The sequence below is a fragment of the Elaeis guineensis genome, chromosome 1, assembly GCF_000442705.2.
Source record: "Elaeis guineensis isolate ETL-2024a chromosome 1, EG11, whole genome shotgun sequence".
In the NCBI taxonomy this organism is placed as follows: domain Eukaryota; kingdom Viridiplantae; phylum Streptophyta; class Magnoliopsida; order Arecales; family Arecaceae; genus Elaeis; species Elaeis guineensis.
Window position 1 is genome coordinate 71,066,024 of NC_025993.2, and position 24,831 is coordinate 71,090,854.

Here is a 24,831-nt window from a genome sequence, read left to right on the forward strand (position 1 = left end):
AGACCTTTAGGACAGCACAATTGCAAGTTTTGGTCTTTTGGATGGATATGAATTTTCAAGTAAATAAGCAAATAAGCATATCTATGCAGAAATCCCTAAATTTATCCTTATCTATATACACACAATATAACATGTAAGCATATGCTTAAACCTTAAATATAACTATCAATCCTTGTCCCAACTATACATACAAACACATACACAAATATCTCAAATCCAAGACAGGTGCAATTCTAATGTTGGCACTTGGACTATTCCTATAGTATGTATCTGGTATAAATTAAGTTGGTGACAAAAGCAATATTGCATTCTGGAAAGGTTATACAATCTAGCATAAAAGGATACAATTTCTTGGGAAAACAGAATAAGATGAGAATGTATTATAAAAAACATATTTTCTCTTGATTTGAGTGCCCACTGCAACTTTTGGTGAAGCTTGCAACATCAAGCAAGAAAAGCATTGTGAAGCAATCTGCATGGGCATAGAAAAGGCCAACAGAGCATAAAATAAAATGGAACCATGAAGACTATAATGTAGGGTTTATGTATCTATGGTTACATAAAGTGTAAATTGTAGTTTTCTGGTGGGCAGTAAGACTAAATCAAGAAAAATAAATGAACAGAAATAAGGAATTTAGATAGACCTGAAATACCTATCATGGCATCTTTTTAATCTTTCATTATCACTATAAGTTGGGTTGAGAAAATTCTAGGGATTCCTTTACATGGTGAGCAAACATATCCACTCTGTACATATACTGAATTTATGAAAGAAAAGCAAAATCACTAGATGTTATATAAGCTCATTCCTCTATGGCAATGTTTGATTGCCAGGAACAGAAAACATAAAGGTTTTCTCATTCCCAAGGTATGCATTCTAGGGAATCATCAGGAGCAACTAATTCTGATTCCTATGTTTAACTCTAAATAAATGTAAATAATGTCAAGTGAATAAACAAACCTCACAGAATATTTTAATTTGCATAAATATATTTTAATACCATTATAATAATATAATGCCATTATTAATCATATAAACATATTATAATGCATGTTAGGCAATTTTACCTAAATAATGCTAATTTAAAAAAAATTACAAAAATAATGTTCTTTCCAAAATATTTACCAAAATACTGCTCAAAACAAAATCACTCTATGATAGGACGACTTTATGTACTGACTCACCACAATTCACGTCACGTGGAAAGTGGAGTCAGCAACTAGTAAATCGTCTTAAAATAGAATGACTTATAGAGTCGCCTTATGATAGAGCGACTTTGTGCTCTTCCCAACCACAAACCCCGCGATCCAACCAGCACAGGCTTTTCTTCCTTGCATGCAATCATATCCTAACCACGTCTTCAGAATTTTATGTCTTAACATTGCTTTCTATATTTACTATTTAGATCAAATATTTTCTCATATCTCATATCCAATTTTTTAAAATAATTAATTTCTTTTTTTATCCAAAGTGCCAAGAAAATAGTCTTCATGAAACTACAATCCTCTCAATCATCTATATCTCTTCATTTTGCTAAGAAGGTCGATCCAAACACAATTTTTTTCTCATTGCATTGCAAAGGCAGCGGCAAAGAAAAAAATCTTTTCCTCCCTTCCCCATTTCTCATCACTGCTGGTGTTAACAATCAACGCTATTCTTCTTATCCCATAGAGTCCCCACGCCTTCAGACCATTGAGGGAAGCCGTCGAGGCCTCCTTGATTGAGACAGGGAGGGCGAGAGGAGAAGGACGAGAGGAGGGGGAGCAGAGGAGTGGGGAAGAAGACAAGGATGGTTGGATCGCAGGGGCTTGTGGTTGGAAAAAGCACAAAGTCGCTCTATTTTAGGGCGACTTACCAGTTGTTGACTTCACTTTTCACATGGCATGAATTATGATGAGTCAGCTCATAAAATCGCCCTATCATAAGACGACTTTGTTTTAAACGGTATTTTGGTAAATATTTTCGAAATAGTATTATTTTCGTAATTTTTTTTAAATTAGCATTATTTAGGTAAAATTGCCATGCATGTTATGACAAAAAAATAAATATATATTATAATTATGAATGAAATATTATTATATTATAACATGCAACATTTAGTATGAAACATATCATATGATATAAGGAAAATTTTAGGGCCAACTCCAATCAAATACAATTTGGGATTTGAGTTGGAATTTTTGAGCCCAAGCCCAACCCACATTTATAAAAACCTCAACCCAACCCCATCTGATGAGTGGTTGGATAGCAATTCCAGGTAGAGTGGACAATTCTATGTTGAGGCCAACCCATGTTGTGCACCTACCTCACCTTACATTGGCATTCTCCTGTTAAGTGAATTGTGGTCGTATCTCACAAGGGCTTTGTTCGCTAATTTGGAAGTCTCATAGGCGAGCAGCTTGCTATGGTGGTTGCTAATAAAAGCTTTTAAAAAGAAATAGCATTCTCTTATGTAACCAGTTGTTATGGTGTTAGTTGAGAAGGGCCTAGTCCTTATTATATTTTTTATTTTGGCTCTATGTGAGTGGACAATTATGGTGTTAGCTGGAAGTATTCTTCTCCAAATCTGCAGTTTCTTTTATGTGAAGAAGTTGTGATGCTGCCTTGCATTTTTCCTAATGATTTTTCATCAATGACTGGTGATGGTTCTATCATCCAAGTCACGTTGCAGGGTGTTGCCTACAAACTTGTGCTCTTGTTGTTAGCCAAGATGAATGCTCAAATTTCAGCATTAATTCTCGACCATGCCCTGATTTTGTCTACTGCCTTAGCAGTTCATATGGTAGCAACTACTCATACTAGTTACTGATTTGCCCAACGTGGAGGTTTAAATTTCATGAAGATTGGCTTTACCAAATACATACTTTGTAAGTAGGATGTCCAGTTGGTAATTGTTGCAACTCAAGGGTGAGGCAATGATGACAAACCAGCTCACAATGATTGACCTTATGAACAGCACGCTATTTCAAGCAGCTAATACGACACAATGAAAATGGCAACTGTCCTAGGCGCCTCTCATATTGAATCAATAGACAATTTCAAAGGCATGCTACATCATGAGATTGATCCTATTCAAAAGGTAGTGTTCTATTGCTCGATGTTTTATCTTTTATAACCATGTGTTCGATTATTAACTGCATAAATTACACGTTCCAGGGAACCACTAAACCAACACACTACTTGCATTGCACATTTTTCAAAAGGGGGGGCATCAGACCAACCCATTATCATGTTCTTCTGTTGATAATCAGTTCTCCATGAGTCCATTAAGACATCCTGATGCTCCCACCAACCTTGATTATATATGTATAGATTATCATTATGATTTGGACTGGGTTTAAGTTAAGCTTACTACTTAGACATTTTATTTATACATAAGCATATTCTTGTCCAATAGTTGTAAAGAGTTGCTAAAATTCTTGAATTTAGCCTCCAACCAAATAGCAATGGAGCCTATTCCTCACAAAATGACCCAATTGCAACGAAACAGTCTTATCCCTCCACTACAGGATAAGTTCATTTCTAGAGAAAAATGATAACTAGAAAATGGCTACTCTCTAAACCTATTCTACAACAAAAAAATAGCTTTAGGAGACAAAGCATAACTAAAAGAAAAGTTTGAAGGGATGCAGGAGTTATTTTGCTTCCTTTTAAAAGTGTTGCACTTGCCATCAATTATGTATAATAACAAAATTCCCAAATCCCACCAGCTATACAAATTTGAGGAAATCTTGATTTTTGTGTGCACTCCACCATCATTCTTTTTCTGAAATGAACAAATAAGTAGATTTGAATTGAATTGATAATATGTTTTTATGTATTCCCAACATTTTATTGTTTAATATTCTTGAATCAAAAATTTCAAGTATAGCATCTTGGGTTTCAGGAATTAAACCAATCAATATACAAACTCTTGGTTCTGCTATCCAGTGAAATAATAAACTCAATGTGAATCTAAACAAAAGAAGTTCATACTGATGTTACATGGACTTAGGTTCATGGGTCAAGTGCAAATATGGCTAGCATCAGATGATCAGATCCTTTGAATATCCAAGAATTTCTTCTTACAAAGCCATGTTCTAGTGTTATAACAGTTGCTAAGTACAGAAAATCGGTTCACACCTGGATTTCCTGCAGCCCTTGAGATCAGATTTGGCAGACATTTTAAAGAAACTTGTTTCCTTTCTTGAATTAATTAGTCGACCAAACCTAGGTTTACATACAAGCAAATGGGAGAGAACAAAGAGAACAAGCGAAGAGAACAGCTAGAGGAGACAAGAAGCAGATAAGAGCTCATGGATGTACTCTGTATCTCTTTTGCCAAGTCAATTAAACCCAATCCTTTGAACCATGACTAAGGCAGATCAACTAGTGCAAGGCCTTGCACCAGGATATGGTTGTTGGATTTCGCCATCACATGGCGACAGGTATGCATGCAGAAATTTCAAAAATTGTAAACATAAACAAAGTATGTAGCGGAAACAGAAATTTCTATATTATTTCAACATTGTTCTAGAACAACCATTCAACATAACGTTTTACCATTATGTCAGGACAACCTTATGTCAGAACAATATTAAAATAATTTTTAACTAGATCTAATCTAATCTAGCATGCATAGAGATGAAATCTTATAACCCAGGCATCTTCATATATGCAAGATAAAATCTAAAAAGAAGGATCTGAATTTTACCTTTGCACGGGTAGATCTTCCCGCAATCCGATTATCTAAGAATGTCTTGGAGGTTCCACTGTAGCCATACAAATGTCCGGCATCTACGAATATCCACCAAGACTGATCTGATCAGGAGTCTCGATCTCACCGGGGTGCTAGCTCCCTTGCAGAGATCATTCCCTGGATTGTCGAATCGGTTCGATCTTTTGATTATCTTCTCAAGAGAATCAAACAAACTGTAGGAGGAACTCGAAATCAGATTTGATCTGATTTCTTTTTCCACTTTTCTCTTTTCAAGAGAAAATCCAAGATCTATGGAAGAGGACAAGAGATCGGATCTCTTGATCTTCCTTCTTGTCCAACCCTTGAACTAGATCTGAGGAGAGGAAAAAGAGAACCATCTATCTCATGGACCAAGAATAAAAATCAGATGAAATCTGATTTTAACATGTCCAACTCTTGGACATCTTAGGGAGAGAGGAAGAAGAAGACATGTCCAACTCTTAGACAAGGGAGGTAGAGGGAGAATTTCTAACAATCAACTTTTGGTTGTAATAAAGAAAAGATAAGAAGGAAGAGGGGTGTTGTACCTTTGAATTCTCCCTTTATTCCTCATGCCACAACACCTTGGGGCGTCCACAAAATTCTCCACTCCAGTCTGATCTCCAAGGGGCATCCAAGATGTGTTCTCATCACACAAGGAGGCGCCCCATCATATCCCCTTTTCAAACCTAAGGTAGTTAGGGTTTTGGATAAGAAATAGAGTTGGTTTTGAAAAAGACTCTTCCCAATGTTGTGCCGCTGACCCTTTCTCTTTCTCCCAAATATTTCTCCACGCCTAACAAGAAGAATTCACCGTGGAAAATAATTTTTTGGGGCATAGAAGGCCTTAGGGGCATGGAAGCCCTTAGGGGCGTGGGGATTTAATGTGGGGTTCTCCTTGTTTGATTTGGTCGAGGACTAAGTCCAAGTCCAAATGGTATTTGGAATCCAATCTAGATTAGGTTAAATCCAATCCCATTAGACTTATAAAACCCAATCCAAATCAAATTAAAATCAGATCTAATCAAATTAAATCTGATTTAAATTGACTAAGACCCTATCCAAATCAAACATGGCTATAGATTAGGTCAAACCTAATCTAGATAGGTTTGGGTCAAGTGTTCATTAGATCTAATCCCATTAGATTAATAAAATCTAATTTGAGTCAAACTCAAAACAAAACTAATCAAATTAAATCTGATTTAATTTGATTAAGATCCAATCCTAATATTTGATCAAATCAAATAATATGCAACAATTGCAATTTAGTCCTCCTACAACTTACTCTTAGTAAGTCCTCAATATAACTTTTACATTTAAGTCCAATCATCAATCAAATTGATAATTAAGACCACTTGCGATTGATGATTCGAAATCGCGATTCGACAGTCTGATCAGTCAAGACCTCTTTTATGTGACCCCATAAGTTCTATTCTGTCTAGTAGTGAGAAATATTTTGATCTCTATCAAAATATCATTGAAACTCCTTTCAATGGATTGGAACAATTCTAACTTCCTAATCGAGAATTATCGATTATCATTTGGTCCCACAATCCATCAGTGGTGCCTAACAGCATGTAATCGCAACCCAACAAAACAGAAAGATGAACCTCTAGATGTAGTTACCGTGTGATTCAGTTCTTCTATCGTGAGTCCCGACAAGACGGAATGTCATAGCCCAAAACCAAGCCCAATCCAGCAGACCCAAGCCCATTCAAAAAAAAAAAAAAAAAAAAAGAGAAATTTTGGAGCCAGCACGTGCTAGGCTGCGGGCAGAGAGTTTGGAACTGAAGGAATTCATGGAATTCTTCTCCCAATCAAATCCAAAAACCATCTAGGAAATCTGATTGAAATCGAATTGAAACTCTCCCTAGTTAAGGTCTATTTAAAGACCTCAATCTCAACAGTTATTTCTCACAAAAATCACCGATTAATCACTGAGTTCTTCCCTTCTTTCGTCTTATATTGCCAACGGATTAATCTTCTTGTGGCTGTCGAAAATTGAGTCAAACCAAATCCAAATTAGGTAAAATCTCTTCTATTTTATTCTGTCAATCTTTTAGAGGTTTTTATCTTGGATTTTACTGAGTTTTCTACTGAAAAATCCCTTCAAAAAATCCTTGTTTTTCGAATCCCCTGTTTTTGTCTTTATTCTTGATTTGCCGTCACCGTGGGCCGCTGTCGGTCACCGGACCTGACCGTTCGACGTCACCGAGGACTACCCCACCGGTCGGAGGGGTGGTCGGCGGGGGGGGGAGGCCTCTTAGTTCGAGAATAAGAGGGAGGAAGACCTCCCTGTTCCGTGAAGAAAGAAGAGGAACAGAGTTCCCTCTTCCGTGAAAGAAAAAGAAAAGAGAAAAGAAAAAGAAGAAAAAGAGAAAAAGAAAAGAAAAGAAAAGAAAAAGAAAAAAAAAAGAAAAAGAAGAAAAAAGAGAAAAAGAAAAGAAAAGAAAAAAATAATAATAATAACAATATATATATATATATACTTATATATATATATATAAATAAATGAATAAATAAATAAATAAAAATAATAATAAAAAAATGATGAGAGATAGTTTCTCTCTCTTTTCTCTCTTCTTTCAGTCTGAACCCTGACTTTCTCTCTCTGAAATTGAACTTTCTCTCTCTAGAATTTTCTCTCTCTAGATTGTTTCTCTCTCTTGATGGATTTCTCTCTCTCTAAAGTTATTCCTCTAAGATTAGCGTAGTGGAAGGCTTCATCTGATGATTTTGATCGAGTTTAGGGAAGAGTCTGATTTTAAGTGAGGTTTTGATTTGGGATTTGTTTAGATTGAATTTTGAATTAAAATTAATGTAAAAATATAATTTTGGATAATTAGGCACGGAAGAATCTCCTAGAAGTTAGTCGATCTGTTCAATCAGTGCTCCGTGAAAGGTAAGTAATGAATCATCTTCTCGAGATATTCTATATTTATTCTGAAAATAAATAATTATTCTCTGAAATTATGCATGATTTATGAAATTATGTTTTGAAAGAAAAATGCTTTTGAAATGTTATGGTATATCGATTTATGCACATGTTCAGTGAAAAATTATGATATATTATGATACAAAATGTTTTGATACAGATCGGATTTATGCTCTCAGCCTAACTATGTTTCAGTGGGCCCCGCCAATGGGGATTATACATTGGTACTCAGTGGACCCTGCCAGTGGGGGTTATGCGCTGGTGTTTGTGGACCCTGCCAGTGGGGGTTGTACGCTGGTATTCTGTGGACTCCGCCAATGGGGGTTAAACGTTGGTCATAGTCAAGGTTGTTGAGTTACGAGTGTTTTGAATCGAATCGGATTTATGATTATATTATATGTGAATATTTGAAAATATTAGATTTGCATTAAATCAGCATGAAATATATTTTTATGTTTAATTGCAATATTGTTCTTGAAAATTTGATAGTATCTGAATTATCTAGTTGAGATATTTGTTACTTACTGGACTGTCTAGCTCATTACCTTTCTTTCTATTTTTCAGATTCAGACAATTAATTTCGAGCGTGGGAAGAAATATTGGGACAGAGCTTTTAGAGGCAAGATTTAGCATTGTCAACTTCATTGAACTTAGACCTATTGTTTTATTTTTAGTAAAAATTTTATTGGATGTAAGATATTTATTTTAATTACTTGAATTAGAGTTGAATAATAAATATTTGAATTTATTCCACTGTGATGCATTGATATCGTGATGAGATGCCTTGCATGCTTATGGAGAGAGTTTTTCATAAGTATGCGGCGGTTGCCATGACCCTCGATTCACAATCTCGGATCGGGGGCGTGACACGGAGGTTATGAAAAACTCATCAAACCCCATCGTTTGTTATATGTAAGATTTATTTGACTTGAATTCATATGTGAAACCTCATGGAAACTCCTTTCCGTGATTCACTCTGCCATGGCCATGATCTTCTGAACTCAGTCTCATAAATCTCATAGGACTACTCCTTAACTACTAAGGTCGATAGATCCCATCTAAGTACGCACCCTGCTCCTACAGCAAACCTACTGTAGCCAACACACTGCGAGGACTCATATGATTAGGGACCAAATTTATATGCAGTCAAACTACAACAACCTCACTGTGAGTAACCAAGATACTATAGGTCAAAGAACCACTCACACAACTACAGCATCGAGAATGTCACTAACAAGTGAGTAGATATCCAAGTGACTTCTCTATTGATCATGCTCAGTACCATTATTCTCTAACAACCACCTGCACTCTCGCTCTAGTGTTTCTACACTGCAAACTTGAGACTCGTTTATCCTAAAAAAAGCGATCCATGCACTAATCTTACCGAATCAATCACCGTCCCCATGATGATCCTTGATCGAAAGTAATTTAGGAATTAACCATCAATAACACATGTCTCAAATTCTCAGCTTTTGATGTGTCATCATCTCGTTAATTTTCTAGACGATTCATGGACACATACACTACATGAATAGAATTAACTGCCCTAATTAATTAGGTCAAGCATAAAATTATGTCCTAACAAGAATTAATGTACCGGTCCGATTGGCTTCTAGGACATACATCTAACAATCTCCCACTTGCACTAAAGCCAATCTGCACAAATCTAAGCCCTATCTTCTCCAAGATGTGCTTTGGTCTTGGCTAGCTAAGTCATTTAGTTAGTTGGCCCACCACATTTTTATGGGGTCTACTCTGATCCTCGAAGTCTTACTTCTCGGAATAGTCGTGAATCATATCGTTCTTATTTTGCTCAAAATTCTGATGAGACCTAGGCTCCTTAGCTAGAACTATGATGACTATGTTGTCAAAGAACAATGTTGTGTCATCTCATGACATTACATCTAATTCTGCAACAGACCAGAATACCTCCTTAACTACCTCATAAGCAAGACATACTCGATTTCTAAAATCTATAATGATAGTTATTTGAAACTCTTCCAATATACCAAATCTCATTGCTTAAGAAAACACATTCTGATGTAGACTCTCTGCCATCAACATCAGACATTAAGTCTAAATTGTGAATCTTTGTATTCTCAACATTTCTTCTCCTCCCAAAGACCATTAACATATTCTAAGTGCTTCTCAAGTACTTAGAAGTAATTTTCACAGCTATCCAATACTCTCAGTCTGGATTCTACCAATATCTGCTTGTGACACTCGCAGCAAGGTCTATAATAGATCATGTACATAGTATGGCATACATGAGGCTCCCTTTAGTCAAAGCATAAGGAATCTAGCTCATTTGCTGAATGTTCTCAAATATGTCAGAACACATCTCCTTGAAGAAATCAGTCTCATGCCTAAAGGGTAAAAATCCTTTTTTGAGTTTTTCATGCTTAATCTCTTCAGCACCTCCTCTATGCATCTTTTCTATAAAAGAATTAGCATCCCCTTAGGTCTATCTCATAGACCTAAATCTATCTCATAAATCTTTATTAGATGCTTCTCTAAGATCCATTATAGAGAATTAGTTTAGATAACCAATTTTTAAACCACTATCGGATAAGAACACTTTCTTAACCAGGAGGACGTCATCCACGTACGATACGAAGAACATGATAATACTCTCACTGACCTTCTTATAAACACATATTTTTCTCAAAGAATATTTGATCACATCAAACGATTTGATCTCACCAAACTTATGTTCCTTATTCCCATGAGGAACACTTCCTCTATGTCCTCTGTCAAAATACCTAACTATCTTTCAGTAAGATAGGAGATTATAAAATGAAAGAGGGACTATATGTACTGGCTCAATATGAATAGGTTATATAGATCCTATGACTCATTGCTCTTAAGAGACTTTCTCTTTTGAGCTCAGTTTTCCTCCCACTATCCCATCTTAGACAGACTATTTCTCTAAAAACATAGCATGTCGGGTCACAATCACATTATGATCCTCTGGGAAGAAAGTATTCCCAAAACCTTTAGAATACTCTGAAACGAGTCTCATAGACCTAACCTCTAACTTAATCCATATATCAACACTTAACATGGACCGGACATCCTTAATCATGCAACATCTTATACGGCGTGAAAAGAAAGACTTAGAGGAAACTTTATTCAATAAATAAAATTTATTCCTAAAAAAAATAAGGGAGGATCAGTGATGCTCATCATGGATTGGATTTATATCGAATAGAATCCAATTCCTCCTCACCGACACCCCGTCGAGTTGAGATGCACCAAGAAGAGTCCATCATAAGACTATGTCGTTTTCTTAAGATAGATTCCAACTCCTTTCAATGGATTGGAACAATTCTAACTCTCCAATCGAGAATTATTGATCATCAAAATAATTCTCGTTGATTCCACAATCCACCAGTAATACCTAACAGCATATAGTGGCAATCCAGCAGAACAAAAGGATGAACCTCTAGATGTAGTTATCGTGTGATTCAGTTCTTCTATCATGAGTTCCGACAAGATAGAGATTATAGAAAACTCGTCAAACTCCATCGTCTATCATATGTAAGATTTATTCGACTTGAGTTCATATGTGAAACCTCATAGAAACTCCTTTCCATGATTCACTCTACCATGACCATAGTCTTCTGAACTCGGTCTCATAAATCACATAGGACTACTCCTTAACTACTAAAGTTGATAGATGATAGATCCCATCTAAGTGCGCACCCTACTCTTATAGCGAACCTACTGTAACCAACATACACCGTGAGGATCCATATGGTTAAGGACCAAGTTTATATGCAATCAAACTACAGCAACATCACTGTAAGTAGCCGAGGTACCGCAGGTCAAAGAACCACTCACACAACTACAGCATCGAGAATGTTACTGAAGAGTAAGTAGACATCCAAGTGACTTCTCGTATTAGTCACGCTCAGTACCATTATTCTCTAACAACTATCCGTACTCTCGCTCTAGTGTCCCCACACTGTAAACTTAAGACTCGCCTATCCTAAAGAAAGCAATCCGTGTACCAATCTTACCGGATCAATCACTGTCCCTGTGATGATCCTACGATCAGGAGCAATTTAGAAATTAACCATCAATAACATATGCCTCAAATTCTCAACTCTTGATAATGTATTATCATCTCGTTAATTCTCTGAATGATTCATGGACACATACTACATGAATAGAATTAACTACCCTAATTAATTAGGTCAAGCACAAAATTATATCCTAGAAAGAATTAATATATCGGTCCGATCGGCTTTTAAGGCATATATCTAACAATGGTATCATATATTTTCATCCTATCATGGAACATCATAAAAAGAAAGATTTGAAAACTTAGTTTCAGTTTCAGTTTTGACCGGCTACATGGAGTTTCAGTTTTGGCAACTTCAGTGGTTTTGGAAGTTTTGTTTCAAGTTTTGGTCAAAAACAATGGAGAAATAAGAAAAAATTGAAGAAAAATAAAAGAAACCAATAAAAGTAGTTATGAAACCTTTTGAGCCTTGCATTATAAAGGCTCTCTATTTTTGCAGTTTAGCCAATTACAAAATGAAACTAATATCACATATAAGTGAAATTTAAGCATCATATATACATACATATATATAAATCAAATCTTGAAATTTAATTATTCAAAAATTCATTATATGAACCATGAAATGAAGCTTTACAATGCCAACTACATTCATATATCTTCTATTTTTTTGTTGTAACTTACAATCATATCAAATTGGCAATTCTTCATATATTTTTAAGATCAAGTGGCTATTTGATGAAATGCATGCCATTTTAGAATGTCATTTTTATTTTATATAAAAAGAGATATTATTGATATGACATGTCTTGAAATTAGTTTTTCACAATAGCCTTTACGAAGGGCTACAGTAAGAGACTATGAGCCTTTTGCGAAGTCCTCGGCTTGTCAAGGATCATATATGTTATCTCTTCTTTTGCTTCAAGAAAAAGAAAAAAAATAACTGAAGATGGAAATTATATAGCTCCATTCATAGTAAAGATACAATGTTGTCATTAGCAAAACAAGATATAAAGCAGCCTTGTTAGTTTCAGGCAGTTTCCACCAAGACTGACTGAAAGAACACAAAACTGGGTCAATTTTGGTTCAGTCTAGGCCAAAACCGATCAGTTTAAGCCAAAACTTAGAACCTTGATAAAAAGCCTAAAAAATAAAATGATAGACATAGAATGCCATCCATGCTGTCATCCATTCCATTCCATTTAAAATCATGATTAGCTGACTCCATGAAAGTACACATGGCTCACAAATGATAGAAACATTCAGCACCCTATCCTTCGGATACTCACTTGATGTTGCAAAATGTAGCTACATTTCATGTCTCTCATGTCTAATGCAAGGCCAACCAAATTGTAGATTGGTTTTCCAAGCAGGATGTCTGCAACCTAATCCACTGAATGGGAGTCCAGTTCTCCACCAGAATTACTGGATCTGACGTCATACTGCCGCATTTTTTTTTATTCTGCTGCTAACAAAGTTATTTATGCTCTCACCTTTCTGCCCCCAGGAAAAAAGGAAAAAACAAAATGGATGGCCCAATTAGAGCCACTTACTTATGCAAGCATCTGATAGATTGAATTGCACAATTGAAAGTTTGAAAATAAATCAGAAATAAAATTAAATAATTCTACAGCCACATAAACATAGGATTACAAAACCAATCAAAGAAAGTCCAATATTTCAGATTGAACCACCTAAAAGTGCCATAATGTATTTTGCGCTAAAGAATAGTAGATAATGCATCTTTTATATCTGCAGATTTTTTTTTTGTAACATCATTAAAATATGATAAATTTCAGCATTTGAATTATAATTTATAAACGTCAAGGTATATCATAAACAAATGATGGACTTAATAAGAATGAATGCAATCCAGAAGATCACTACGGTAACATCAGTGTAAAGCATAACTCGCTAACCAAGTTAGGAGGAAGTATAAGAAGGATGCAAGTGCTGGAGCAGAACTTGGATCCTATAACAATGTATTAAGACAGCATCAAAAGCAACCACTTGCTTTGAAATATTCAGCCAAATTTATCAGGCTAACCTTATCTGAATGGTAATTAAGTACATGCTGGTTCTTGAAGGACCCAATATAATTGGAAAGAAGCTCAATTGGAGGTGATTCTGTAAATATTTTGAAATTGTGTAAGAACACATTGGCAGTCTCTTGTAAGTACATAGATTGAACTTTCAAGCTAAGCATACCAGCATGAGATTCTTTTTTACATTTATCCTCTGACATAGCTCTAGGCAAATGATGGTTGTTTTCTGCAGACGGTGAATCTCCTTGGTACACCTCTTCATAACACACACAATGAGAGTTTAGATTATTAATTGCTTCAGCATCTTCCATTACTACAGATGCAGGAAAACTAGCAAGTTCCTGATCCTTCACATCACATAATTCACTGGCTATGTCATAGATGAATGGCACTGCTGATTCTACAGGCTGATGACTACAATCTGCATTGCTGTTTTGCTTGAGATTCATCCCAGAAGGCCCTCCATTATTTCCCATGAGAAGATTTTCTCCAGAACAACTGACCTTGTGTTTTCTGTGGCGCTGCCAGCTAAACAATCTTCTGTGCTTTATCGGCGCGTTACTGAAGCCATGCAAGGAAGAGTTTTTGAAAGCATCCACAATATTAGAATCAACAGCACTGCATTTCTTCTGTGAGCATGAGACCACCTCTTGTTTATGATGCATCACTTTTGCATGTGAAGAGAAAAAGTTTTCAGCTTTGATTGCTTTGCCAGATTTTGTACAATTTTTAAGGCTACATGTAGATTTCTTCTGTTCCAGTGCAGATGTTTGACCCATTACATTACAAGAATGCTGTCTTATGAATTCCTCAGAGTGCAAATGTAGATCAGTGTTTGATCTATGTTGAGTTTTTGTAGAGAAGATATTGATATCAGTGGTGATGCCAGCAGTTTGGTCCCCCAAAATACATTGTACATTGGTCTGCCTGCTCGTTCTTTGACTACGATTTGCATGTCTTTTCTGCTTGGCAACTATGATGCCATGACAATCAGAACCTAAGTAATCAACACCCAGTGAATTTCTTGGCTGTAGAACAAATGGGAAAAAATTCATAGTTGGTCCCTTCTCCAGGTCATCTCGCCTTCTCTTCAATTTAGGTCCTAAGGAATGCTGAAGCAAATCAAACAAATAATGAGGAGAACAGTGTTCTGGTTTAATGTCTTCAATAATATCTTAGTGATCTTAAGAGCAATGGATACTGAGATGGAATATGATCAAAAACAGAAACAAATATAGAACAGATGATGATAAGAAATCTGTAAAATCTTTGCTTTTGTTCGTCATATTTACATCTAGCATTCAAATCATTTTCGTGGAGCATAACATTGTGATAAATGTTCTGAGGAATAACAGAGGGAAAATGTGTGAGAGAGGCACAGCTAATGGAATATGTGTGTCAGCATGTAATGCGAAAAGAACACCTTAACATGATTAAATGCAATAGTGCCTATAGAACATAGAGACATGGATGGAAATGAACAAGCATTTTAGATAAATGCATTTCTACAGAATGCACATATTGAATTGGGATATAGTAAGCTTCTAGCCTCACATAATTTTTGATTCCAATAACCACCGTTTGTATGCCCTATTTAACCACTCCAAATTTTTTTTGCAATATCTTCATCAATCAAGAATTTTTAATTCTAAATGTGTAATCCTCATGCCATGGAAGTTTGCTTTTAGAAGATCAATATAACATTGTACTTTTGTTCACAATCTCATTGAAAAAACTGTCTTGCCACTACATGTATTAACCTAGAGATACTCTTGACATAATCGACAAATTTTAACCAAGGATTGAAGCAGTTCACCGTCTTAGTATCGGACCCCATAACAATACTATCTTATTACAATGTCGGTATGTAGTTCAGTACAGTATGATAGTGTCGGTATAGTACGGCATACCAGTATGGTACAGTCCGCCCCATACAAGGCAGTTCGCCAAACCTTGGATTGAATCCCGATAGGATCGGGACCGTCTTGGCCATCCCATCCTATTCCAGTGAGATCACAGTATGTGGGATGAGTGTGGAGCCCCAAACTCACTTTCATTTCCCATCCCAACCATCCCACCTTAATCCTATCCAGGTCACATGCCGATATAACCATCCCGGTCAGGATATGCCCTCATTTATTTTCAACAATGCTTCGAGCTTCGAAGCATCACCAAGAGGAAGAAGGAAGGACTTTACCTTCTTTTCTTCCACTAATGTGTTGGCATTGTCGTAGTGAGGGAGGGAGGAAGCTCAGTTGGTGGGCTTTTTCTTTCATTTTTTTCCACAATAAGCAAAGCATAAGCTCAGACCGCTCAAAAACCCCTATTCCGTGTTTGTCCATAATGAGCAAAGCACGGGTTTGGAGTCACGGGCTTAGAACATGGCCTTAGACAGTCGAACTGCTCGAGAGGGAGGAGGGAGGGGGGAGGAGGGAGTCATGCGGCGCTCAGCCAGTCATGGGTCTTAGAGCCTAACATGCTTTTTCTTTCTTTTTGCCTTCTCGATGTTCACATGGAGTAGATGAGGATTCGCGAAGATTCTCGTTGCAATTTTGTATAAAAGAAAGATTCTCCATCCTTCACATAATCTATCGTTTGATCACCAACCACACAAATCTCAAAGCATTCTAAATTCTATCATTCATCTATCCATTCATCCGTTCAATCATCAACCATCAGAAGTAGGTCACCTTTTAGTTTTGTTTATTCACTTCCTTTCCCCTTTCATTTTTTATAACCTCCCCTTCCCTCTCTCTTTCTCTTCAATTAGCATGCTTGCCACCTTTTTTTCTGAGAGTTGACGTCACTGAAATCTGAAGCAAGAGGATTATTTTGTCGCGTGTTTCCACCATGAAATACCTCCTATCCAGGAAAAAAAAACATACAAGTACATAGGCAAGTATCAGGATGCTTGACCAGGATGCGGTGGGTGTTAGATGTATGCCTTAGAAACCAGTCTAGTTAACACATTTATTCTTTTCAAGACATAGTTTTACACTTGACCTTATTATTTAATAATACGATTGGGTAGTTTAATACCATTCGTGTTGTGTATGTGTCCATGAATCATCCAAAAAATTAATAAGATGATGACACATATTCTCAAGAGTTGAGAATTTGAAGCATGTGTCATTGGTGATTAATTCCTAAAATACTTTCGATCGATGGATCATCACAGAGATGATGATTGATATGGTAAGATTGGTGCACTGATCGCTTCCTTTGGATGGATGAGTCTCGAGTCTACAATGTGGGGACACTAAAGCGAGCGTGTAGGTGATTGTTAGAGAACAAAGATATCGAATGTGACCAATACGAAAAGTCACTTGGATGTCTACTCATTCGTCAATAATTTTCTCGATGCTATAGTGTGTGACTGGTTCTTTGACCTGTGGTGCCTCGGCTATTCACAACAGAATTGCTATAGCTTGATTGTACATACACTTGCTCCCTAGCTATTCGGATTCTTAGATGCAGATTGGCTACAGTAGGTTTGTTGGAGTAGGATGTCCACCTAGATGGGATCTATCGATCTTGGTAGATAAGGAATAGTCCTCTGTGATTTATGAGATTGAGTTTTGAAGACCATAGCCATGGTAGTGTGTATAATGAAAAAATATTTTTATAAGATTTCACAGTATGAGCTCGAGTCGAATAAATCTTACATAAGATGAATGATGGAATTTGACGAGTTTTCCATAACCTCTATCTTATCGAGACTCACAATAGAAGGACTGTATCATACGATAACTACACCTAGAGATTCAATACCTTTCATTCTGCTTGATTGCCACTACATGCTGCTAGGCATCATTGGTGGATTATGGGACCAACGAAAATTATTTTGATGATCAATAATTCTCATTTGGTAAGTTGAAATTGTTCTAATCTATTAAAAAAAATTTCAATAATATTCATGATGGAGATCACAATATATCTCACTACCAAACAGAATAGAACCTAGGAGATCACACATATAAAAGATCCTGACTGATCGGACAGTTGAAATGCGATTTTGAATGGCTAAACGATTCGATAATCAATATAATTGATGCTTGACTGATTTGTAAAAATTACAAGAGAGGACTTGCTAAGAGTTAGTTAGAGGAGGATTAATTTGCAATTGTTGCTATATTATTTGATTGGATCAAATAATTGGGGTTGAGTCCTAGTCAAATTAAATTAGGATTTAATTTGATTGGACTTAGTCTGAGTTTGAGTCAAATTGGGTTGGACTAAGTCAAAAGGTTTGATTTGGTTACAGCCTTATGAAACTAGAACTCCTTTTGATTTGAGATTAGATATCATATGGAAATCCAAACCCAATTGGACTTGGACCCAGTGTTTGACTTGGTCCAAGAGAGGATCCACACACAAAAGGGCTCACACCCCATATCTTCACGCTAAAAGTTTTAACGTGTTTTTTCTTGCGATGGGATAAGTGAGGCACCCCCTTGGAGAGAGTCCTCTCTCAAGACTCTATCCCTAACCCTAATTTGAATTTGATTTGGATTTGGATAGGGATGTGGATGAAATCAGATGGTGCCTCCTCTCATCCATCTCACATAAGAAAAAAATAAAGAGGGAGAATTACGTGAAACAAATGAAGGGGTGCGGCGTGAGAAGAGGTTGGTGCAAGAAATAAAAGGAAATAAGTGGCACCCCCTAGAGAGAGTCTTTCTCTTTCAAGCCTCTTATCCTAAAATCCTAATTTGAATTGGATTTGAATTAGGATGGAATGAGAGATAAGTGGTGTGCCTCCTAAGATCTAAAGAGTGGGGAATGCGTGAAAGAGTTCACGCATGGAAAGAAGGAAAAGATTGGAGGGCGTGCACTACTTTTAGGATGCCTCTCTCTTCTTCCCTTCGTGCCATGTCCAAGTGTTGGACATCCCAAAAGAAAAGTTTCCATGCCCATCTCCTCTTCGTTCTTCCTCCTCCTCTAAGTTCTCTAATGTCTCTTGAGAAGAGAAACAAGAGAAAATATTTAGCATCCAAGGAGCGATCTCTATAAAGGAGCTAACACCCCAGTGAGATGGAATCTCCTGATCAGATCAGCCTCGTGTAGGTACCAGTAGAGGCCAAACGTGTGTGCAGCTTCAGAGGAACCTTCAAGACATCCACGGATTATCAGATCACAGTGAAGATCTACCCGCGCAAGGTGAAGATCAAATCTTCCTCTATTTTATAATTTCATATCTGAATCTCATCTCTCATATGAAGATCTTGTTAGGTGTTTTTGTAGATGAGATCTCATGCATGCCTCTCTGATTAAAAGTGTTTTAATTTATATTATTTCCACTGTTCTTGTTTTAAAATCTGCATGCATGAAAAATGCCGGCATTCTAACAGTGGGATGCCACCCCATGGGAAACCAGGATGTTGCCATCCCATAGGATTTAAAACCTTGATTTTAACCAATACAACAACATGCAGTTTTACCTATATTATGATAGGTACACCCACCAGATCTGATTGCCCATTTACACCAATTTGTTTTTCTTGTTATACCTTACCTACGACAGAGGGGATTTAGGTGTCGAAGCTAGGGAGCAAGCTTTCAAAAAGGATTAGGGTACGAAAGTACATAACCTTAAGCTAGCTCCAAAAGTAAAACCGTATGGAGATTTTGAAATAGCCATGGAATTTTGTGTAAAACATCAATTCTTTTGTACATCTACACATTGTTATGCCCATACTATGATGATGACATGTGCAGATAAATCCAATCACTCTCTCTCTACCCTATAGTCATTTGACTTGCACAGACATACAAGGAATAACTTAATATTGGGTTATGATGCATATTCTTCAGTTTGGTGTTTTTGGTTTTTTTTAGTGTGTGGTTCTCGATCATGAATTTGTTATGAGACTAAAGGGGGCACATATTTCTTAAAGTCATTTTTAGTTTTTTTTTTTTATTTTTGACTTTTTGTGTGTGTTTCTTCAAACTATTAGGGCCTATTTGGATAGTTGGGCCCAAAATTCTATAGGAAAAACATGGGATTCAGGACAGCCCACTCAAAAAATGGTCATGGATAGTTGTAACATAAGCCAACCCAGCCTATAATTCTGTAATTTTGGTGGTTGGGTAATGAATCCCATAAAATTTTGAGCCCAAATATCCAAATAGACCCTTAATGTGTTTATAATCTGACAATTGATTGGATTTAGTTCCTATAGTTCATGATCAAAAGGACCCATGCGGATCAACCACGGTCAGAAGATCATCAACTCTGGGCATAAGAATTAAATCAAACTTTGCATTGCAAGAATGACAGTCTATTGCATAATTACAGCAATATAAGATGAGCCCAAACTTCAATAGGTATCTGTTTGGTAGTGTTTCTATCATAGGCATGGGATAGCTTCCAGCATGGATGAAAGGACTGGGGGGAGGAAGTGGCAAGGATGGAAAAGTTTACATGGTTCGGAACAATGTTCGCTGTATCGGTACCGGTTGGCGTGCCGGTGCCGGACCGGTACGGTACGGTACCGGTACCGGTACCGTATCATACCGACACATGGTACGCCCCGGCGTACCGGTCCGATATCGGTACATAATTTTTTCGATTTTCAATTTTTTTTTTTTGACTTTTAAAGTTAATAATTGATAAATACAACCTCAATATGGCATTATATTACATATTATTGACATATTTTGGTTCAATTTGGAGTTAGGTTGCGGTACAAAGATTCTTGATCCAAAATTTCAAACATATATTTATTTACATTATATTTCAACTATGTCATCTTAAAACTAAAGAAAAAATATATAAAATACGCATTAAAATATATCTAAATATTTAAGTACAAAGCCAAATAACTGATATACGAACCTTAAGATGTACTCTGCATTTAATTTCTTATCGAGTGTCTGTGATGCTCGTAGATATCTGGATCATCAACATAGTCTGAAGGGACATCAGTCCAACCCTTTAGCCAAGCTACATCGTACTCTCGAATATTCATCATCCCATAAGGCATCCTCTCTGGATTGTAAGACATCTCAGACCTCTCGCTAAAATTCTGACTCTGAGAAGTATCCTCGAGATGATGGTACGGTTGTGGAGGAGCCCATCCAAATATGTCAGTAGCAAAATCTGATCCTGGAGCTGCTCCAAGCTGCATAGGGTAGTAACCACTAGAAGATGATGCCTCGGATGCACCATATGCATATGGATCATAAGGTGACTGTGGATAATAGGATCCATGATGCGAGGATGATCCAGATACATCCATAGACCCTACTCCACGTGCAAGATCATCCGCAGCTGCATCATGTGCTGGACGACCTCTAGGAGCCCGTCGTCTATATGAAATCGGCTCCCCACGATCTCTACCGACTCATCCACCATGATCCCTATCCTGTGTGACATACGTAAACTGAGACTCACCGGTGAATCGAATATCACCCTATAGCTGTGTCTCACAAACGGTGGTCTCCTGTCCTCCAGTTCCTCCCTGATCATCAAATCCATGGCTACTACTACCAGTATCATCATCACTCTCCCTGGTGTCCGTATCTGAACCAGATCACTCTTGTACTCTCGAGAGTGGTACACGTGCAACTGTCTTTTCCTTCCCCCCTTGTGCCCCTCTGTGACTGAGTTTCCTGTGATTGAGAGGATGGATGCCTTCTTGCTGGCTGCCGGGAGGAACATCTATACATCTCTCGCTCGAATATCTGGAAAGATGTATCGGATAGCGAGTCATGTGATGAATGAGTCCCTTGTATCTCCTCAGACTGTGGTTGATCAGCTGAAATCCTATGTGGAATATTTTTTTCTGTCCATTGCCCTGGATCCACCCTGATCTCCCTTGCCACCACATTGGCTGGTCGTGGAGGAGATCCTGGCTCATCAAGCTCTGGCTCCTGCTGCTGACCTGCAAGCCATCCGATGATCGGATCGTCATCCTCATCGGCATAATCATCCAGCGTCGGATAAGTGTACTTCAACTGAACTTCCTCCTGAATATATTTTAGCCTCAACCTCAGATTGTAGTGAACATATACAAGATCATCGAGGTATTTTTGTATCAGACGATTTCTCTATTTGCTGTGGATAAGGACGAAAGTGGACCAATTACGCTCACAGCCACTAGCAGAGACCGTCTGAGAAAGAATACGGACGCCATATGTCTCAAATTTTCTGCTGACGTTCCAAAATGAATCCACCATTCAGCTACAAAAGTAAAATTATATATCAAATTTGATGATATTATTAAGCAAAATTACATATTAATCTACATTGCTCATTATTGATATGTAATTTATCTGGATTCATCTGCTTTTTGCTTACGACAGCTGATGAGACTCCAAAACTGTCTGATCCCTCTCTAAACTGTTTCGTCTGAAATAAAATATATTTATTATTTATAAATATATCAGATCGAATTCAGTTGAATAATTACATCTATTTTAAACTAGCATACCTCTTGCAGACACAACGAAGCGATTTCTGCATCGGGCACCATCTTATATATGACATTGCAAAGAGCAGCAAGAAGCTCGCTATCCATATCTATCCCCGGAATAGTATACTGAAATCTCGGATTCAAGTAATAAGCTGCAGATAAATTTCAAGATTGATTAAGCACAATTTTATTTTCATGCTTCAAAAAAATATTTTAAAACATTCTTGAATCCAAACTTACCAGTTAGATGCAAATCTCTGCCCATCTGATAGTCCCAACGGCGCTCAATAATGTTAATGAATTCTTGAGCATGCTTAGGATCATTCTCACTGATCTGTTTCTTTGTCCTCTCCATCATGTAATATAGGAAGCCCATCTGGAGGTATCTCTCGTTGTCCACAGCGTGAAGCACCTCATATAAAGGCTTAATAGCCTTCACTATCTTCTCAGCCCGCTGCCAAAATGACTGACTCGTCACCAAGTTCTCCACATGACTTCCATCAGTGCCGGCCCTCGCATATCTGCTCTCCTGCCACTCGGCACTGACAAACATCTGACGTAGGGCTGTTTTCTTCTGAAGAAGACTATCAAGTGCTATGTAGTACGTAGCAAACTGTGTGATACCCGATCGTAAGATCTCCCCCCCAGTATACGTCCGCATCAATGAAAGAACCCATGTGTGGTTGTAGATGAATCTAGTAATGGTTTAGGCAATCTCCACTACCTGCTGCACCCTGCGAATCTTTCCGATATCCATCAATATAAGATCAATGCAATGTGCAGCACATGGGGTCCAGTATATCTGCGGTCGCTGCTCCATCAGCAACTCTCCGGCAGTCTTATATTGTGGTCCGTTATCTGTGATGACTTGCACGACATGCTGCTCACCCACTGAATCAATCACCTCCATCAGACCAAGGATATATGTGACATCGTGCATCTTATCTGAAGCATCGATTGATTTGTAAAAAAATATTTTTCTATCATAGTATGTCAAAAAATTAATGATGCTCCGCCTAGTAGGACCTGTTCAACCATCACACATCACTGTCAAACCATATGTAGGCCATTTATTTTTGTAAGAAGCAATCCATCTTTGCAGATCCTCCTTATTGCTGTCAAGAAGCTGACCATAGATGTCCTTAGGTCCTGGAGGATCTACACCCTGGCCGGCAGTCTCTATGGCTGAAATAGCAGATCGGTAGTAAGGATTGGCTGCTGCATTTACTGAAATATGACTGAAATGAAACCATGATCCAATAGCTCGCCACATATCCTTTTTCTTATCTTTTTTCAGCATACTGTCAATTCTCTGCTGCTTTGAATCCTTGCTGGACAAAGCATGTGGATCCAAATCCTGAATGCTGGCTCCTGCTGGAATATCTCTGGAGGACCTCCTCCTACTGCCAAAAGCTCCCAACAAAGAAGACATGCTGCGTCTGCTCCCTCTACCACTAGGCTCTCTGACTGAGGTAGTCCTCCTGAACTCGAATTCTCCCCTACCAGTCGCTGATCCAGATCCTGATTCGTAGCATGATGGTCCGAATCGGTCTCTGTACCGGGCCATCTCCTCCTGCTGGTACTGATCCGCCAAGTTCGTATGAATGGCAGCCTCAATCTGTGCCTCATCATCTGGAGCAGAAGCCTCCTCTGACTCTCTAGAGTGATAAGAAGGTGACTCTGCAGCTCGACGGTCTACTTCGATCTTTTTCTGCTTTGCCCTTTCCTTCGCTGCTTTCGAATCAGCAAAGTGCTTTTTCATCAATTGTCGGATCTCTTGCAGACATTTTCGACACATCAACATATCAGGATAACCACCAGCTAGATGCTGCTTCAGCCTAGTCACTCCTCCTCCCTTGAACTCTGTGTTGCACCATTTGCATCTCCAATGATGCTGAGCCGAGAGCATCCCGCCATGATCCCAACCGATGTCACGCTCTTGATCTTTCTTCTTACTCATTTCTGCAGATATAACAAAATACTAATTATTTCGAATTATCTGTAATATAATACTAATTACATATATTTTTTATTTGATAATATTTTTTACTATTTAAATATTTACAAAAAAAATTTCAAAAAAATCTCAAGTTAGATTCAAATATTTCAATTGTTTTGAATCATTCTAAACATTATTCTCAATTTCAAAACTAACACTGATTTTTTATTTTTTTATTTTTTTAATAATTTTTATATAAATAAATATATACTATAAAATAGCTGATTAATTAAAGTGAATGAACGTCATGCTCTAAATTTTTTTCTTATAAATATATGCAAGTATAACAAACAACGATAGTTTAACGATAATTAAAATAATTATATATAATTTTAAAATAATTTTAATAATTATTTTAAAACTTATAAATTCAAAATAAATATATTATATACTTCAAATAATATTTTTAAATTAACTAAAATATAACACTATTTTTATATATTTTTTATTTTATAATTAAATTTTTAAATTTAAATAATTAAAAAATATTTTTTTAATTTCAAATATTTGAAAAAAAATAGAAATTAGATTTAAGTAGTTTGAATCATTTAAATATGATTCCCAAACTCTGATTTTTTTTCATAAAATTTAAATTTTTTTTTAATTTTTAAATAAATAAATATTTAAAAATATTTAAAAAATATATAATTAACGAAAATTAACAATTTTGGTGTCATCGTGTAGATCTTC

At 36.9% G+C, this 24,831-nt stretch overlaps 1 protein-coding gene and 1 pseudogene across 6 annotated transcripts in view; both read right to left on the reverse strand.

The window, feature by feature from the left end:
• The window catches only part of LOC105032643 (telomerase reverse transcriptase), a 114,615-nt gene that overhangs the window by 80,748 nt on the left and 9,036 nt on the right, over positions 1-24,831 (reverse strand). For 4 of the 6 annotated variants that reach the window (XM_010907140.3, XM_010907139.3, XM_073254603.1 and 1 more), the window contains exons 5-7: positions 13,889-14,837; positions 13,728-13,807; positions 346-472 (exon numbers count right to left, since the gene is read on the reverse strand). In XM_010907140.3, coding sequence (XP_010905442.1) covers positions 346-472; positions 13,728-13,807; positions 13,889-14,837 — 1,156 coding nt within the window. The remainder of the gene's footprint in view (positions 1-345; positions 473-13,727; positions 13,808-13,888; positions 14,838-24,831) is intronic. The other 2 variants (XM_073254601.1, XM_019846376.3) reach the window with 1 other exon arrangement.
• LOC140856627 (uncharacterized) lies at positions 20,404-24,284 on the reverse strand (annotated as a pseudogene).